Below are 19,050 nucleotides of genomic sequence, written 5' to 3'. Positions count from 1 at the left end.
ACAGGAGTCTCGTGGCGCTTTTGGCTGGAGGTCTAAGGGATCATCTTTCTCCTGCTCTAGACTTGTCTTCTTCGTTGGGCAAAGGGTAGAAGACAGCCATGGCGGCCCTGGCAGCCGCCCTGAGCACGGGACAGCACACGAGAACCCCAGAAGAGCTAAGCTGGGACGCCGAGGGGACCCTGAATTCTGCAGCTTGGCAGCCCGCCCCTCCGGCTGGCCACGCTCCTCCGGGTGCTGCAGCCGGAGCGCCCGGGAGGGGGAAGCAGCCGGCGAGCCGGAGCGGGGGAGCCGTCCTGCGGCAGCTGCAGAGCTCTGCCGGGCCCCAGCTGTCCCCGCGACTCCAGGCGGCCGTCCCGGGCGGAGTGGGCTTGGGGAGGGACCGGCCTCCGCGCTCCACCCCCGGCCGGGCCGGAGTCGGCTCGGCGCGCCCGGGCGCGCGCCCTTTGCATAAAGCCCTCCTCCCCGGCCAAGGTAGAGGAAGTTGGGCTCCCGCCTGGATGGGAGGCGGGAGGGAGTCCCGCTCCTGTTGTTTTCCGCGAGCGGGAGTGGGTGGCGGGCGCAGAGGGCGGGGTGCGCCCTCCCACCCCGGGCCGGGCGCTCCCCAGACAGAACCGCGCCGGCAGCCCCAGGCTGTTCCCACCGCCGGACGTCGGGCTCAGCGCAAGCATCCTTCCCGGAGATTGCGGAGAGTGGGGCTCCTCTGTCGTTCCGAGGACCTGGGAGGAGCACTCAGTACCCCAGGGGCCGGGGCCCTGGGGGTGGGGACGCGCACCCACCCAGCCGGAGCCCGCGATTCCTGAGGAGTCCCCACCCGCCTCTGGGGCGAGATGGCCGCAGGCGTCCGGGCGTCCCGGCCGCAGGTCCTTGTCTGCCTCGGGGTGCTGCTGGCCCGCTGGGTCGCCGCAGGTAAGGGGCCGCGATCCGGAGGGAAAAGTTGAGTTTTGCCAGGCAAAGAGGAGAGCCAGGGACCCAATTCCCTCCGACTCCGCGGGAGCCGGTTGTGGCCGCGGCCCCGCAGCCGCCCCGGGAGGGTCTTGAGTTTCCTGCTCGCTGCTCGGCTCCTTTTGCAGGAAGGAATTTTCCCGGGCGCCTGATGGAGGGCAAGATAGCCCCAGTCTCTTGGAGTGGGCAGGCGGCGAGGCTGCAGAGGGCCTGCGGAGATGGAAATTTTGAAGATGGGAAAATTGGAGAGGCACGTGTAGGGGGGGAAGTGGCATTTTGTGGTGGGCTGCTTTTTTTTTTTTTTTTTTTTTTGTGGACTGGTTTTTTGCTTGTTTGTTTGTTTTTAAATAACGTCGGATGTAAATTTGCTTTCTGGTTTTACCTGCTGCGCTGGGGCTCAAACTCCAGGCTGCTTTATTCTCTGCTTCCTCTGCCCAAGGTTGAATTCGCCTTACACTTGTAACCTGTGGACTTCCCTACACACCCTTGCAAGCCAACCGTGCGGATTAGCACATTCAAAAACCATGCCTTCCGTCCTTCGCCGTAAAGAAACACAAACCAAACCTTTTTATTTTGAAGTAATTTCAGACTTTGAGAAAACTCGCCTTTCCACTTGACATGACCTCTTCCACTTGACATGATTGGCGGAAGGCCTCAAATGCTTCATCGGTGCTCTCCCTTGTAACACTAAGTTTACAGGTTGTTTACAAAAATATATAGGATACAGAAATATTGAAAAAGCATTTCTGAATTTAATGCACCAGCGAATGTGTGTATTTTGTGTGCGGGGCAGGGTGACAAGTAGTGAGAGCAAGGACTCAGGTCGAGGGAAAGGAGATGGGGCCGGGAGGTGGTGTACCTTGCCGGAATACTTGGGGTGTTCTTTTCTTTTTCTTTCTTTTTTTTTTTTTAATAAGATTTTATTTATTTATTTGAGAGAGAGAGAGAGATCACAAGCAGGCAGAGAGGCAGGCAGAGAGAGAGGAGGAAGCAGGCTCCCGCTGAGCAGAGAGCCCAATGCGGGACTTGATCCCAGGACCCTGAGATCATGACCTGAGCCGAAGGCAGAGGCTTACCCCACTGAGCCACCCAGGCGCCCTGGGGTGTTATTTTCTGTGTAGCCCATGCCGGCACACTGCTGATTGATTCCTGTAACAGGAATTGCCCCCCCGCCCCCAGCTTCCTAGCAGCAAGTGCCAAAAGTTCCTAACCATTAGGCTGTCCTAAGATTTTGTTTTGTTTTCGGCAATCATTTAAAAACAGTAAAATTTCCCATAATCTAGGTTTCCAGTTTATCTGGAAAAAATGTGATGATCGGGCAGCCCCGGCTTTCCCACCTGGAACTGAGCAGTGGTTACACCTTCTCTCTAGGGCTTGTGACCCCAGATTTGCTCCACCTCTCCTGTTGTAGTACTTAGTCCTGACCCTCTTCTATGGACCTTACCTGCGGGCCCCTGCTGGTGTTTCACTTAGTGGTCACTGTGCTACGGGGAGGAAAGGACAGTCTCTAGTTGGCTCTCCCCGGAAGTTCCCTTCTCACCGGCTGTCTACTGTGTTTACTGTGCCGTGATCATCAGGGGCCTTGGGACATCAGAACCCTGGGCGACAATCATCATTCTGGAATGAACCAGCTTTTAGCCTGGCTGCAGCTCACCGCACAGCGACGCTTCCTTCACTGCCATGCCCGGTCATTTTGCTATCAGGCCAAGTTCACCTTCATGGATAGTGCCAGGGGGCTTCCCTAGCTTGTATTTTTGCTGTTTGTTTTCCAAATTGGGAGTTATCTCAGGGGAAAAAATTGTTACTTCACTCCCAACAATGTTCACGCCTGCCCTGTCCCCTCAGCTTGTAAATCTCGGGTCATTCTTGGGGAAAAGTTGGTAGAAAAAAAAAAATAAGTGTTGGGGTACAATCCCAGGTCTGTGAGCTATAGTAGGAGGGTAGCATTGGGAAATGGTTGCTTATATCGCTCCCTCCTTAGGTCCATATTCTGAATTTAAGGTGGGGGAAGGGAGGCCTTTGGGTAGGGAAGCCTGTGGATACCAGGGGGACAGCTTCTGGTAACGCAAACTATTAGGATGTCTTATTGTCTCATCTGTCTAATCGGGAGACCAGGATAAATCCCTGTGACTCAAAGGACTGAAGACCTCCGTGACAGTCCCAGCTCTCCTAGTGACTTTTGTGGGCCTTTAGGGGAAATCACTTAAGCTTTCTGGACCTCAGTTTTCTCATCTGTGAAATGAGGGAGTATGGAAAGATCAAGCATGGAACCATTGCTCCCTCGAGGACTGCCCCTTGGTGTCCCTGTTAGACAGAAGTCCCTAACAGATGACCAAATTCTTTTCCACTCAGCTGGGGCTCAGCCTGCCTCATCTTGAACTCAGCCCTCAGGACTTGCCACATCTCAGGACAAAATGACCTTCAAGGTCACCTTCAGCTTCAGCAGTTAAAAAGGCGCCTGGGTGGCTCAGTGGGTTAAGCCTCTGCTTTCGGCTCAGGTCATGATCCCAGGGTCCTGGGATCGAGCCCCACATCAGGCTCTCTGCTCAGTGGGGAGCCTGCTTCCTCCTCTCTCTCTCTGCCTGCCTCTCTGCCTACTTCTGATCTGTCTGTCAAATAAATAAATTAAAAAAAAAAAAAAAAGAATGGAGTAAGCAAAGCAAAGTGAAATGCCTTGAAATGGCTTCTTTTATGATTGCGTCTTTCTGCTCCTTGGAGAAGACAATGTTAGCTCAAGTTCCAGAACGAGACTTTTGCCAAGGCTTTTCCAGGTTCTTTCTTTATTCATCTGCCAGGGAGCTGGGAAGGGGCAGGTCCGTAATTCTATAGTTCATCTTCTCTCCTCCATGCGCATTGCCTCTGAGAACTTGGGTTCTCAGGCCTAATGGTTTAAAAAGAATTCTCACCTGCTTTTCAAAGTCATTGTTCAGAAGCCTTTCCTGCTGTTTTGGAATCTCTAGCATTACAAGACATTGTCTGCCTTCCAGTGAGTGACTTAGAGTTTTTTGGTTTTGGGGTGGTTTTTTTGGTTTTTTGGTTTCTTTTTTTTGTTTGTTTCTCATGTTTGGCAGTTGGGAGTGGTGTGGCACCCAAGATGAGGCGAGAGTTGGAACGTCCTGTTGCCCCAGGCTCCAGGGTTAGAAGGAGCCCCTTCTAAGTAGACAAAAGACCAAAAGCATATCACTGTTATTGTTTATAATAGGGAAGGCTTTTCAGAGGCAGGTGGCAGTTTATTTATTTTCTTAACTGCTTTATTAAGATATCATTTACTCACCCTTTTAAAGTATACAATTCAGTGGTTTTTAGTAGGTTCACAAGATTGTGCAACTGTCACCACTAATTGAGTCCAGAATGTTTTCATCACTCCAGAAAGAAAGAAAGAAAGTAGTATCGCAGTATTCTTCACTATTACCAGTCACTCCTCACTACTTCCTCCCCCCCAACCCCCGACAACCCACTTGCCCCAACCCTACACAACTGCTAATCTACTTTTGATCTCCATAGATTTGCCTATTTTGGACATTTCATATAAATGGGATCACAGGGTATGGAGTCTTTTAGAACTGCCTTCTTTCACTTACTGTAATGTTGGCAGGATTCATCCATGCTGTGGTTTGCACTCCATTCCTTTTTATGGCTGAATAATACTCCCCTGGATGGATATACCACATTTTATTTGTCCATTCATCAGCCATCAGCCGGTGGGCATGTGGGTTGTTTCCATCATTTTTTTTTTTTTTAATTTATTTAACAGAGATCACAAGTAGGCAGAGAGGCAGGCAGAGAGAGTGGGACTCGATTCCAGGACCCTGGGATCATGACCTGAGCTGAAGGCAGAGGCTTTAACCGACTGAGCCACCCAGGCGCCCTGGGCTGTTTCCATATTTTGGTAGTGATGAATAACACTGCTGTGAATGCACATGTAAAGTCTGTGAAGACGTAGGTTTTCATTTCTCCTGGATCTACACCTTGGGGTGGAATTGCTGAGTCACGTTGTGACTTTAACCTTGTGAGGAAATGCCACGCCGTTTTCCAAAGGAGCGGCCCCATTAAAAAATCCTACCAACGACGCGTAAGGATTCCAGTTTCTTTGCATTTTTGCCAGTATTTGTTCATTTGCTGTGGTCTTTGATTTTAGCCATTCCAGTGAGTATGAAGTGGTACGTGTCTTATTGTGGTTTTCTTTTCATTGCCTTAGTGACTAACAGTGAGCGTCTTCTCACGTGCTTATTGGCCTTCCGTATATCTTTTTGGAGAAATATCCATTCAGATCTTTTGCCCATTTTAAAATTTTTATTATTTTTTATTTTTAATTTTTTAAAAAATTTTGTGTATTTATCTGACGCAGGGAGAGAAAGATCACAAGTAGGCAGAGAGGCAGGCAGAGAGAGCAGGGGAAGCAGGCTCCCCAGTGAGCAGAGAGCCTGATTCGGAGCTCGATCCCAGGACCCTGAGATCATGACCTGAGCTGAAGGCAGAGGCTTAACCCACTGAGCCACCCAGGCGCCCCCTTTGCCCATTTTAAAAATGGTATTATTTATCTTTTTATTTTTGAGTGGTGAGAGTTCTTCATATGTTCTGGATACAAACCCGTCATCAGGTGGTTTGCAGACATTTTTATCACAGTCTGTAGTCTGTCTTCTCACTCTGTGGATGGTGTCCTTGGATGCACAAAAGTTTTTATTTTGACAAAATCCAATTTAGTCATTTTCTTTCGTTACTTGTGATTTTAGTGTCCTGAGAAACCATTGCTTAACCCAAAGTGACAAAGATTTATTCTTTTTTCTTTTCTAAGCATTTTATAGTTTTAGCTCTTATATTTAGAGCTATGGTCCATTTTGAGTTAATTTTTTTTCTTAAGATTTTATTTATTTATTTGACAGAGAGAGATCACAAGTAGGCAGAGAGGCAGGCAGAGAGAGAGAGAGAGAGAGAGGAGGAAGCAGGCTCCATGTTGAGCAGAGAGCCCGATGCGGGGCTTGATCCCAGGACCCCGAGATCATGACCTGAGCCAAAGGCAGAGGTTTTAACCCACTGAGTCACCTAGGCACCCCAATTTTGAGTTAATTTTTATATATGTTGTGAGGTAAGGGGTCTAACCCCATTCTTTTGTACGCGGATGCCCAGTTGTCCCTGTGCGGTTGTCAAAGGCAATTTATTTTTTAATGAAATACCACCTTTCACAAACCCCAGTGTATTCACATACTTTGAAAACTTCTGATGTGGTGGACAGAGAACATTTTAGAGGACAGCAAGAAGTCTAGCTTCTGGTCCCACCCTGCTACCTTCTCACAGTAGAACTTGGATCTAACCCACTTTCCTTCTTGGCATCACACCTTTCCCATCTACTGAGTGCAACAACATGAGTAGAAGACTCCTAACAGGTTCTGCCCATTAGTTCTGTGCCTGCAGCCTCTTTGTATTTGGACTTTGATTGTGGAGGGGGGCTGTTATGTCTTGACACTTCTCAGCAAATGGGCTGAGAAGCAAATTTGCTTCTTGTTACCTGGTGACAGTCTGTGCCAGATCTGTTGCCCTTCACACCTGTCAGTCATGAGTAAGCATTAGAATCACCTGGAGATCTGCCTTCGACGCAGGTCATGATCCCAGGGTCTGAGGATCGAGCCCCACATCAGGCTCTCTGCTTAGCGGGGAGCCTGCTTCCCCCTCCCTCTGCCTGCCTCTCTGCCTACTTGCGATCTCTCAAAATAAATAAATAAATAAATAAATAATCTTTAAAAAAAAGAATCACCCGGAGGGCTTGTTAAAATGCAGTGCTACCTTCCACCTCCATCCCTAGATAGGGGATTTATCTGATTTACATATTCTGGGGTGGGACCTGATAATTGGCAGTTCTAACGTGACACTGCTGCTGCTGATCTGGGCTTTCGAACACGCTGTTCCCTCTTCCTGGGAGCCCCAATTTCCGTGTACCTGGCTAATTCCTACCTGTCCATGAGATCTCAGTGTGGCCTCCTGGAGGAGGCCTTCTATGGCAGTCACCCCAGCTGGGCTTAGGAGCCCCTTCTCTGAGGCCATGTCATGGTATTGATCACCCTGGATGATAATTGCCGGTTTATTGTCTGTTTCCCCCACTAGACTGTGAGATTCTGGAGGTCTGTCTCTGTGTTGCCCATCACTGGCTCCCCAGTGCCTAACACAGGGCATGGCCAAAGTTGGAGCAGCAAGAGAGCTTTGACTACCAGGATCGTTTGCACCAGCAATGGCAAGAGCCAGCAGTAGGAAGGTGGGATCAAAGCCCAGGCCCTCTTCCTTCCATCCCTTCTGGATTTCCAGGCAAATAAAACCATTTGGGTTCTGTATGGGTTATTTATTGCCTGCCACATTAGTACTGCATGGCAATCACAAAATGACCGAAAGTGCTCAATATAGCTCAAGGGCTGGGGTTAGTCGGCTCTGCTGATCTTGCCTGGGCTCACTCACGTGTCTGGGCATCCACTGGGTGGCTGGGGGCTGACCTGGACGGGCCTCAGCTCAGATGATTGAGACACCTGGGGTCTTTATATGTAGCTCTCATCCTCTTCCTGGGTCCTATCACGGGCATGTCCGGCTCCAGGTGATGGCAGGAGGCGTGAGCAAGACCAGTTAAACCAAGTGCTAAAGCCTCTGTGAACATCGCGTCTGCTAACCCCTCATTGGCCAGAGCAAGCCACGTGATCCAGTGGGGCTTGGGGTGGGAGCGCAGCCAGTCCTGCGGTGCAGGGCACGGGTGGTGCGGGGAGGGGGAGATCTGGGGCTATCTCTGTGGTTGCGGTTCACGGCAGGCTCATCATCAGCCCTGGCAGTAATCTCCAGAGTGCTTAAAAACACACCCCTGGGGGCGCCTGGGTGGCTCAGCGGGTTAAAACCTCTGCCTTCGGCTCAGGTCATGATCCCAGGGTCTTGGGATCCAGCCGTGCATCGGGCTCTCTGCTTGGTGGGGAGTCTGCTTCCCCTCCCGCCTCTGCCTGCTTGTGATATCCGTCTGTCAAACAAATTAAAAGGAAAAAAGATCTTAAAAACAACAACAGCACACACACACCTTAATTTTTTTTTTTTTTTTTTTTTTAATCCTAATGCAGAGGGATGGTGCACAGGGGAGGGTGTTCAGAGATGAAGAGATGTAGTAACAGCCTGACCTTCCTCGTGCAGGGTTGGAGGCTCTGGTCATTGGAGAGGTTCACGAGAACATTACTCTGCACTGTGGCAACGTCTCGGGACCAAGGGGCCCGGTAACCTGGTACCGGAATGACTCGGAGCCTGTCTTCCTCCTGTCCTCCAATTCCAGCTTCCCGCCGGCTGAGCCACGCTTCTCTCTGGCAGATGCCAGTTCGCTGCACATCAAGGCGCTGAGGCTGCAGGATGAGGGCAACTACACCTGCTGGGAGGTCCTGAACGAGACTCGGTGGTTCCGAGTGTGGCTGCAGGTGGCGGGTAAGTGTGGTGGCAGGGGCCTGGGGCCGGCTGGCCAGGCAGGCACAGAGCCTTGGGCGGGAGGAAGGCTTTGGAGGCATGCCCGCGTTTCGTCCTGGGCTCTGCTACCTGCAAGCCCAGTCACCTCTCATACCTGGATGTTCTCATCTGTGAAATGGGGGTGAAAAGAATTCTCCTGTCCTAGGATTGCTGTGAAGACTGGATTCTGGTTTATGTCAATAAACTGCTGTTGATGGCTCCTGGCACATTAGTTAGCGATTACTTTCAGCTGGTTAGTGCCGTCCTTGCTGTGAATACGATTTTATTATGCACCGCAGTCAGAGCATATAACATGATGGAGTCAGACCGCCCAAGTTCCAGTCCTGGGGTTGTGTCACCTTGAGTTAGGATCTCAGAGCATTACTTGTCCTTATTTGTTAATTGAGGATGATACATCATGGACCTTGGTAGGTCTAGTGCTCCAATGCTACGGTGCTTACTATAGGGCTTTGGTGTGAGCTACTATTGTATAACATGCTGCACTTCCCTCAAACAGTATATTCTCTGTGGATATACGTGCATGAATTTAGAATAGGGGTTGGCAAACTCGAGCCATATCTGTGGGTCTTATCTGACCTGCGGGCTACGAATATTTTTTACATTTTGAAAGGCTTGGAAAAAACCCCAAAGACGAATGATAATTATGACATGTAAAAATGATATGAAGTTCCAGTGCCCATAAAGAAGGCTTTGTTGGGACACAGCCACGCTCTGAGTGCCTTTGGTGCTGTCCTGGCAGAGTTGAGTGGCAGTGATGCGGGGTGGGTGACCTGCAAAGCCTAAAATATTTACTCGATGGCCCTTTGCAAAGAAAGTGGTGCTGCATACTGGTTTAGACGGATAGTCCCATGTTCTAGATCCAGAATGTGTCATTTAGTAGAAATAGACGCGTGATGCCTACTGCTCCCTAGTTATCATCTGTAAGATTATTTATTTATTTCTTTATTATTCAGTATATATCTATTGAAAGCCTGGTGCCGGGCACTGGTCAAGGCACTGGGCCACAGGAGTGAACAGGACAGACAGGGCCCCTACATGCATGGAGCTCACATCCTAGTGAGGGAAGATGGACCCGTAAGCAAGTACATGAATGTGTCAGGCAGTACCAGAGTGATGAGGGCAGAGAGTCAAGGTGGGGTGATTCTCTGAAACCCTTTATTTTTTAAAATATTTTTTTAAGATTTTTTTTTTTTTAATTTGACAGAGATCACAAGTAGGCAGAGAGGCAGGCAGAGAGAGAGAGAGAGGAGGAAGCAGGCTCCCTGCCGAGCAGAGAGTCCGATTCGGGACTCGATCCCAGGACCCTAAGATCATGACCCGAGCCAAAGACAGAGGCTTAACCTACTGAGCCACTCAGGCGCCCTCTCTGAGAGCTCTTTAAATGAGGGGGATCAGAGAGAACCTTTTGGAGGAAGTGACATTTCAGCTGAACAATGAGTAGGAGCCCGTTGTGCAGAGATAAGAGTAACTATAGGAAGAACTATTTCCTGGGCCAGATGAGTTGAGTGTGATGCGTTTACAGATGGGGAGAAGACTAGTGTGGTGGGAGCCCGGTGTGTGAGAGGTATGGGTTGAATTATATCCCTCCAAAATACTGAAATTCCAACTCTTGGTATCTGTGAATGGGACCTTACTGAGAAATAGGGTCTTTGCTGATGGAATCAAGTTTAGATGAGGTCATTCGGTGGGCCCTCATCCAAACTGATGGGCATCCTTCTTTTTTTTTTTTTTCTTTTTAAAGATTTTATTTATTTATTTGACAGAGATCACAAGTAGGCAGAGAGGCAGGCGGGGTGGGGGGCAGCAGGCTCCCTGCTGAGCAGAGAGCCCGATGCGGGGCTCAATCCCGGGACCCTGGGATCATGACCTGAGCCACCCAGGTGCCCCTGATTGGCATCTTTCTAAGGAGAGGAAAAGGCACGTGACACCCAGGAAATTATGCCGGAACAACAGAGGCAGAAAGTGGAGAGATGCTGTTGGAAGCCTAGAAATGCCAGGGACTGATGACCGCCACCGGAAGCCAGGGAAAGAGCGAGGAAGGATTCTCCCCTGCCCTCCTGACACGTGAATTTCAGACTTCTGGCCTCCAAAACTGTGAGAGAACCCATGTCTGTTGTTTAAGCCACCTCATTTGTGGGACTTTGTAAAGGCAGCCTCAAGAAACTCATACACCCAGCAAGGAGTTGAGATTTTTATTGTTGCTGTGGTGGGTGCCGGAGGAAAACTCCTGGAGCCTGAAGCTTGGATGTGGCATTATTTCAGTTACACATGCAGGCTGTATGTGTGTGATCTCAGGAAGGACTGATAAAAATAGGGAAGCCGACTGGAGGCATTAGAGGTTGGTGGCCAGAACCAGGGTGGTGGCAGTGGCCTTGGTGAAATGCACAGCCTCAGAAATGATGTTGGAGGTAGACCAATAAGACATGCTGGTGGATTGGAAGTGGAGGATGAAGAAAAGCAAGGCTTCAAGGACGTGTCTGGGTTTCTGGATGGTCTCTAAAGTTTCTGCCCACTCTGGAATTTGGGACTGCAGTGGTTTTGCGTTTGGAGATGCCACAGTTGAACGGCTGAATTGCCAAGAATGAATGTGTGTGTATTAAAAATGTCACCCATCTTGGCCCAGCTCTGTTCAGTTCCTACTTGTGAGCCCAGGGGCCACTCATTCCTGCTGCCAGTCATTAATAATTCCTCATGGCAGTCTCCGCAATAAAGGCCTTCTCTCTTGACCACAGAGTAAGACAGCATTAACAACTTGTGGCTTTTTTTTAAATCATCACTCTCTCCAGTTTATGGTGACTTTATCTGACATTGATTAATCATTGGCTAAGTTTATGGGAGGGTGGATTAGTTTCATTATTGCCTTATAGGGACATAAATGTAAGGCCTTTTTATAATGCACATGAACTTAAAATCTTAAAAGAATCACTAAACTCAAATGGCTCTTGGGGCTCCCTGAGTTACTGTGATGTGATTTGTATTACGGAATGTTTTCATTTGGACACATACGGTGTCCCCGACTGCTGTGGGCTTGTTTGTGGAAACTGGATGCAGACCTAGTTTGGGGTGCCATAACCACAGTAACGTAGGCTGGGTGGTTTCAACAACAAACACTTCTGGCAGTTCTGGAAGCTGGGAAGTCCGAGATCAAGGTGCCGGGAGATGTAGTGTCTGGCGAGGCTCACTTCCTGGTTTGTAGATAGGTTTTCTCATTGTGTCCTCAGTTGATGGAAGGTAGAGAGAGAGAAAGGAAGGAGGGGTCTTTTCTTAGAAGGGCTCCAGTCCCATTCATGAGGACTTAACTCTCATGACCTCCTCATCACCTCCTCCCAAAGGCCCCAACTCCAAATACCATCATATTGGGAATTAGGTTTCAACATGAATTTTGGAGGGGATACAAGCATTCAGTCCATAACACAGATGTCCTGTGATTTCCCACATACCAGAGCCCTCCAGAATCTCAGGTCTCAATCCCATTCTAGGACAAACCCTGGCAAACACAGACCTTTCCAGGCCTCAGGGAGCCCCTTGTGGCTCCTCCTTTGACAGTGGCTGAAGGGGAGGCCTTGACATCTTAGATGGGACTCGGCCCTTATTTTGCATGGAAGATTTTGGAATATGGATTAAGCCTAATCCATTTCTGGGAGGGGAGGGCCATCGTACTGCTGCGTAGCTGCGAGCATACACTGAGGTCCAGCTGCCTGCATTCAAATCCAAGTGCTGGGGGCTGTTGTCCTGGTGACGTTGAGAAAGTCCCTTGAACTCCTCTCACTTGTATGCACTTGGTTCATGTTACCTTGGCCACCTTGTTAAACAGGTGATGGGTTTCCTCTGGGAAAAATGCATCTCAGGTTCCCAGCAATCCATTAACACCCAACCCTTTGGAATGGGACCTTCTGTGGGTCAGGGATTCTGCGGGTCCTGATCTTGCTTTTCCCGTCTTTTCACTGACGTGGTTGATAACTGAGTCTCTGAAGGAGAAAAGTTTGGAAACATTTGAACATGGCCTTGGAAGGGAGGGAAAGGAAATTCTGAGATGTGACGAGTTGTTATCTGTAAGTGACTTTGAGTGTGTGGCCAGAGGTGCCAGAGAGACACAAAGCTGGCTGTATATGGGCCAGTAGCTTCTCCCTCCCTACTGCTGAGATCACTGGCTATTGATCGGGGGACATTTGGTGTCTCTGCCTTCCAGGGAATCAGGTTTTCTGTGCACTGGGATGATTTAATATGCCTGGGATGGGCACTGCGATGTGATTTTGTTGTCTCAGGACATGAGACTGTACTATATTACTTGCTAATTTAATGTTGCAGTTGAAGAATCTTGTCTGCCGGATTGAGACCCCTGCTCCTGAGAAGACAGGAATCCTTTAGTCTAGGGCAGTTCGGGGCTGCCAACTTTATTTCATGGACTTACGCACCCTCTTCTGCCTCCAAATTGGGATGGGCAGGAGGTTAGAACTGCTGTGTTTACCTGCAGGGAGTCTGGAGGGATGGGCAAGGTAGCACAGACCTGAACACGTGCCACTAGACTTTGTTCTTCTTTAAAGATATCAGCTCTCATGCACTGGTGAGCGGAGTGATCAGATGATCCCATGGCAGCCTGCAGTCAGACTTCATGGTACGTGGTGCCAGGCTCTCGCCGTGTCAGTTTTTCTCAGGCCACTCAAGTGTTGAGGGGGCATTTGAGCTGGATGGCACGTGGACTGTGAGGAAGCTGGTTGGTATCGACCTCCAAGAATCTCTTTGGAGTCAGCCTGGGAGTGCTCCCATCTAGCGAGCGATGTGGCCGTCACATCAGGAGAGGCCAGGAAGGGGCCTCAGGAAAGTCCCGTGTTCCGTGACTAATTGGGTTCATCTCTTTGCCCTCATCCTATAATGCCGAGGGTGACACTGTGCCCCCTCAGAACATAAGGTCCTCAGGAAAGAGTGTTCGGGCCGCACTGAAGAAAGATTTTTTTTGGTTTCCTTCGGAAAATGGAGGACCCTTGCTTAGAGATTGATTACCTTGAGTCTTGCCAAGCTCATCTGACGCAGAGATGGGTGCTTGTAAGAAGCTGAAGACCTCTGGGGTCCAGCTCTTTGGATAGGAACAGCAGTCACCTGGGAAATTGGGATGCAGTGGGGTTGTTGCATGTGTCTCTACGTTCAGTCTCTAAAAGTGATATCAAAAAAGTCTCTTTGAGGGGTGTCTGGGTGGCTCAGTGGGTTAAAGCCTCTGTCGTCGGCTCAGGTCAGGATCCCAGGGTCCTGGGATCGAGCCCTGCATCAGGCTTTCTGCTCACCAGGGAGCCTGCTTCCCTCCCTCTCTCTGCCTGTCTCTCTGCCTACTTGTGATCTCTGTCTGTCAAATAAATAAATAAAATCTTAAAAAAAAAACAAAACAAAACAAAAAAACCTAGGGACGCCTGAGTGGCTCAATTGGTTGAGCAACTGCCTTCGGCTCAGGTCATGATCCCAGCATCCTGGGATCGAGTCCCACATTGGGCTCCTTGCTCAGCAGGGAGCCTGCTTCTCCCTCTGTCTCTGCCTGCCACTCTGTCTGCCTGTGCTCACTCCCTCTCTCTCCCTCTCTCTCTCTGACAAATAAGTAAATTTTAAAATCTTGAAAAAATAATAAATTAGTGTAAAAAAAAAAGTCTCTGTGAGTTCCCCCAAGGATCTTATCCCACTCTAGAACTATAGGTATGCCCACTCATTAGCACAGACTACCTGGTACATTTTTAGGTCATTTTCAAATCAAAATGCTAGTCTGAAAGCAGATGCCTGACGACAACTCTTCCTGTTGGTGGGGAACCCAAAACACGGAGATGAGAATCTCCCTCCTGAGTTATAAGTCAACCCTGTGAGACCCTTGACTGGCCAAACGACGTTTATGGAGGAGAAAGAAAGAAGGGAGTTGTTCCCATGTCAGGAATGTCCACAGAGAAGAGAAAGGCAGTGGCACTGGTAGATTGTTCTAGAACAGGAATCCAACTTTTTCTGTAGAGGGCCAGATGGTAAATATTTTAGATGGTATGGCCCGATGGGTAAAGTCGAGGATGTTATATAAAAACTTACATAACAAGAGTGAAAACACACTTCCACATTTTTAAAAAAGATTTTATTTATTTGAGAGAGAGTGTGTGTGTGAGCAGGAGCAGGGGCAGGGGGGAGCCGAGGCAGAGCGAGCAGCAGACTCCTCGCTGAGCAGGGAGCCGGTGTGGGCGTCCATCCTGGGACCCCGAGATCATGACCTGGGCTGTAGGCAGACAGTGAACCATTTGAGCCACCCCGGTGTCCCTCTGTCTGTTCTTTTCATTTCGTAGGAAAGACGAGGGAATGAGAGCAATGGGCACTTGTCCAAGGTTGTCCCTCAGTGGGATTTACACCCAGGTCTGTGAATTCAGAGCATAAGCTTATAACCACGAGGCTGAGGCATGCATCCAGGACGGAGCTGAGAACTCAAAGTACAGTAACCAAGGCATCAGTTAGATCTCAAACCTTTGTCACCACTCTCTATTTTTATTTATTTCCTCTTTTATTTTTGCCACCTCTCCCGTCTCTCTGCCTCTGAGTGAGTGCCACTGTCACCCTGCCAAAAAAAAAAAAAAAGGCACTGGTGGGCTTCTGTTTAAGAATAAATATCACATGGGTGGAGAAAACAGTGGAAGGGAAGGAATTGGGTACCTCCTTCTATGTAGTAAAGTCGGAGCAAGGGAGGAACCCCAGGGAATCAGGAAGATGGCGTCAGCTTTAATTAAGAAAGCAGACTTAACCCAAGGGGTTTATGCGAGCTGTAACCTCTGAACACTTAATTCAGGAGGCTGGGAAGGTTCTCTTGTTTGATTTATTTTCCTAATCCTGCCACCTGTTCCTTCTTATCCATTCCCTGTATCCAAAGCTGTTTCTTGCTGAGAATTGTGCTGCTCAAAAAGCCCCTCCCAGCCAGGTTCTGGGGGGGTCCACACTGTCCATGCTGGGCCGCTGCGGCCCTCCAGACCACAGTTCAGAAGACCCAGGCTAATCTAAAGCCCAGGCTTTGACTGTTAGTGCCCAGAGATACCCTCTGCTCCGTTGGATGCCTGCCAACCTGGGCACACCCTATTACCTGTTGGTCTGCATACCTAACCAACTAGCCAGCAACAGTAAATGGTACCTCCCAAACTAATGGCATAATTTTTTCCGCAGACCCTCTAAGGGAGATGACACGATTCCAGCAGGTCCGTGCAAATATTGGGAGCCAGCCCCAACCTGAGCAGCATATGCTCAAGAATGGTGTTCTGGAAAACCCACCATTCCTGTAGTTATACAATGGCTCGAGACATAGGTGAAGTAGGTGTTGTACTTTAAGGGGCTCTGGGAGAGCCTTTTCCGTCCTGGAATAATTTTTCCAACTGGCCTGTTTCTGTTCAAATTCTACAGTCATAGATGTATTCCTTTGGTTAAACATTGCCCTTCCTGGATTCTTCTTCTTTTTTTTTTTTTTTAAAGATTTTATTTATTTATTTGACAGAGAGAAATCACAAATAGGCAGAGAGGCAGGCAGAGAGAGAGAGAGAGAGGAGGAAGCAGGCTCCCTGCTGAGCAGAGAGCCTAATGCGGGACTCGATCCCAGGACCCTGAGATCATGACCTGAGCCGAAGGCAGCGGCTTAACCACTGAGCCACCCAGGCGCCCCTGGATTCTTCTTTTTAAGAGGGGTAGTCTCAGGGTCCCCGGGTGGCTCAGTCGGGTAAGCCTCTGCCTTTGGCTCAGGTCATAATCCCGAGGTCCTAGGATAGAGCCCCACATCGGACTCCTTGCTTTGCGGGGAGCCTGCTTCTCCCTCTTTCTTGCCTCTCTCCTCTGCTCATTCTCTCTCCCCCTCCCTCTCTCTCTCAAATAAATGAATAAAATCTTAAAAACAAATAAAAGGGGTAGTCTCTGGGAGAGGTAACACACTCGGTGGCTTTAGTCTAAACAGGTTTTAACTACGGACAACTGGGTGACTCAGTCGGTTAAACGTCTGCCTTCAGCTCAGGTCATGATCCCAGGGTCCTTGCTCAGCAGGGAGCCTGCTTCTCCCTCTTCTTTCCACTCCGTCTGCTTGTTTTCTCTCTCTCTTTCTTTCTGACAAACAAATAAATAACATCGTAAAATAAATAAATAAATAGGTGTTAATTATATTTCTTTCAACAAAAGAGATGTGGCATCTTGGATGCACTGGGTACCAGCTGTGGGAGGGCATTCCTGGGAATGAGAAGATGTTCAGAAATGTCAGGGGTCCCAGATAAGACCCAGCACTTCCCAAGTGCTTCCAACGTGACCGGCATTATTCTGAGTGTTCTCAGTACTCACTGAAGTATCACCGCAGCCCCTTGCAGTGGGTTCTAGCATGGCCCCCGATTTTTAAAATTTATTTTTATTTTTAAAAAATATTTTATTTATTTATTTGACAGAGATAGAGATCACAAGTAGGCAGAGAGAGAGGGGAAAGCAGGTTCCCTGCTGAGCAGAGAGCCTGATGGGGGGCTCGATCCCAGGACCCCGAGATCATGACCTGAGCCGAAGGCAGAGGCTTAACCCACTGAGCCACCCAGGTGCCCCATGGCTCCCAATTTACAGATGCGGAAATGGAGGCTCAGAGAGATTAAGGTCACAGCTAGTGAATGGAGTCCAGAGTGGGGCCTGGAGCCAATGTTTCTTGTCTTTCGGTGTGAAATTGGACTAGGACTCCCCACCCCCACCCCCAGGTTCAGTGATTCTCTAGGAGAAGTCCTAGGACTCAACATGTAATTTATTAGAGCAAGAGGCTACAAAGCAAAATCAGCAAAGGAAAAAGGCACATGGGGTTAAGTCCAAGGAAAGCCACGAACAAGCCTCCACGAGTCCTTTCCCAGGGGCGTCACATGGGACACGTTTAATTCTTCTGGGAGCTAATTGTGGCAACACATGTGAGATGCTGTCTGCCAGGAAAGCCCCTTAGACACGGAGCACCGTGGATTTTCCTTGGGAGCTAGTCACACAGGCACCCGCTGCTGAGCACGTACCAAAATTCCAGACTCCCAGAGGGAGGGGAGGCAGGTGTTCAACTTAAACCACACGGTTTGTGCAAATGGTTCTCCAGTAAGCCTCGCTCTCGTCTGTTCTGGGAATGGCCGGGACCCCCCTGAAATCCATGTTGCCGTCACCAGCCAAGGCCGGCCTGGCAAGCGGGTCTGCCGTGTTAACTCTGTTTGTGCGCAGGTAGCCCCTCCACTCACCAGTGTGTCTGAAAAGGAGCGATTTGCATGTTTCCCTTCTAAGGATTGAGCCCCCCATCCCCAATAAATCTACCTTTATCTCAGGATTCGAATGCAGAAGGGCACTTAGGATAGCATTCATCACATAATTAGTATTTGGTGGATGTTGTTACCCTCATTAGCCGCTTCCTGATCATTTCTGTGTCTGCTAGATCTGGTAAGGAGTTCAGGTTAACTCTTAAGTAATTAATGTTTCTCCATTCCCAGGGGGCCCCTATGAGGTCGAGGTCAATATCTCCAGCACTGGCAAGCTCCCCAACGGCACCGTCTATGCAGCCAAGGGCTCCCAGGTGACCTTCAGCTGCAGCAGTAGCTCCTGGCCTCCACCAATGGTTGAATGGCAGTTCCGGGCCCCAGATTCCAGAACCGAGCCCTTTGGAAATAACCTGACTGTCAACTGCTTCACTCTGCTGCTTATGTCACAAAACCTGCAAGGAAACTACACCTGTTTGGCCACGAACATGCGCAGTGGGAGACAGCGAAAGGTGACCACCGAGCTCCTGGTCTACTGTGCGTAAGAAGCGCTCCCCTCCCCCTCCCCCACTCCCTCACCTTGACCCTCATGAACTGTATGTTTGTGCCCTTCCTTTTGTCTACAAAGGCATGCCTTTGCTGCATGGGCCCTAACGTGCTGCTGCGGCTCCCTCAATACACATGTACACACCCAGGGCTGTGTCAGAGAGGGAGTCGTTTCTAGAAGCTTGCTGCTAAGTAGGGTTCCAGGAGAGTCCCTATGAGCCACAGAAGGAAATTAATGCCAAGCCTCATGCTTGCTTTTTTTTATATTGAGATATATTATTTTTTTTTTTAAAGATTTTTTTATTTATTTGACAGACAGAGATCAAAGGAGGCAGAGAGAGAGGAGGAAGCAGGCTCCCGAGAAGTGGAGAGCCCGATGCAGGGCTCGATCCCAGGACTCTGGGATCATGACCTGAGCTGAAGGCAGAGGTTTTAACCCACTGAGCCACCCAGGCGCCCTTATATTGAGATATATTATTATATTGAAATATAAAAATATATAAATATATACAAATATAAAATATATAAAAAATATATATTATATTCTTTATATTGAAAGCACAGAACCACCATTTTAAAACATACAACTCAGTGGGATTTAGTATATTCACAGGGTTGTACAACCACCACCTCTGTCTAGTTCCAGAACATTCCCATCACCCCAAATGGAAATCCCATCCCCACGGAGCAGTTATTCCCTCGTCTCTTCGTCACCCCCTGGCAGCCGCCGGCCCGTGTCCCCTTTGCATTTGCCTGTTGTGTGAGTGTCGTGGACTTCTGAACCACGTGGCTTGTGGGACCGGCTTCTTTCACCCAGTATCGTGTTTTCAGGGTTCATCCATGTCGTAGCAGGTGTCGG

General features: G+C 49.2%; 1 protein-coding gene across 2 annotated transcripts in view; it reads left to right on the top strand.

Annotated features, from left to right (window-relative positions):
• Positions 1-276: 276 nt before the first annotated feature.
• The window catches only part of VSIG10 (V-set and immunoglobulin domain containing 10), a 37,215-nt gene continuing 18,441 nt past the window's right edge, over positions 277-19,050 (top strand). The window contains exons 1-3 of one of the 2 annotated variants that reach the window (XM_004753327.3): positions 277-906; positions 8,095-8,376; positions 17,880-18,182. In XM_004753327.3, the coding sequence (XP_004753384.2) occupies positions 828-906; positions 8,095-8,376; positions 17,880-18,182 (664 nt within the window). In that variant the 5' untranslated portion in view covers positions 277-827. The remainder of the gene's footprint in view (positions 907-8,094; positions 8,377-17,879; positions 18,183-19,050) is intronic. The other variant, XM_004753328.3, reaches the window with a different exon arrangement.

This window comes from Mustela putorius, unplaced genomic scaffold (genome assembly GCF_011764305.1).
Source record: "Mustela putorius furo isolate JIRA1106 unplaced genomic scaffold, ASM1176430v1.1 tig00537248_pilon_pilon_pilon, whole genome shotgun sequence".
In the NCBI taxonomy this organism is placed as follows: Eukaryota; Metazoa; Chordata; class Mammalia; order Carnivora; family Mustelidae; genus Mustela; species Mustela putorius.
This window is presented reverse-complemented; position numbering and strand designations above follow the sequence as displayed.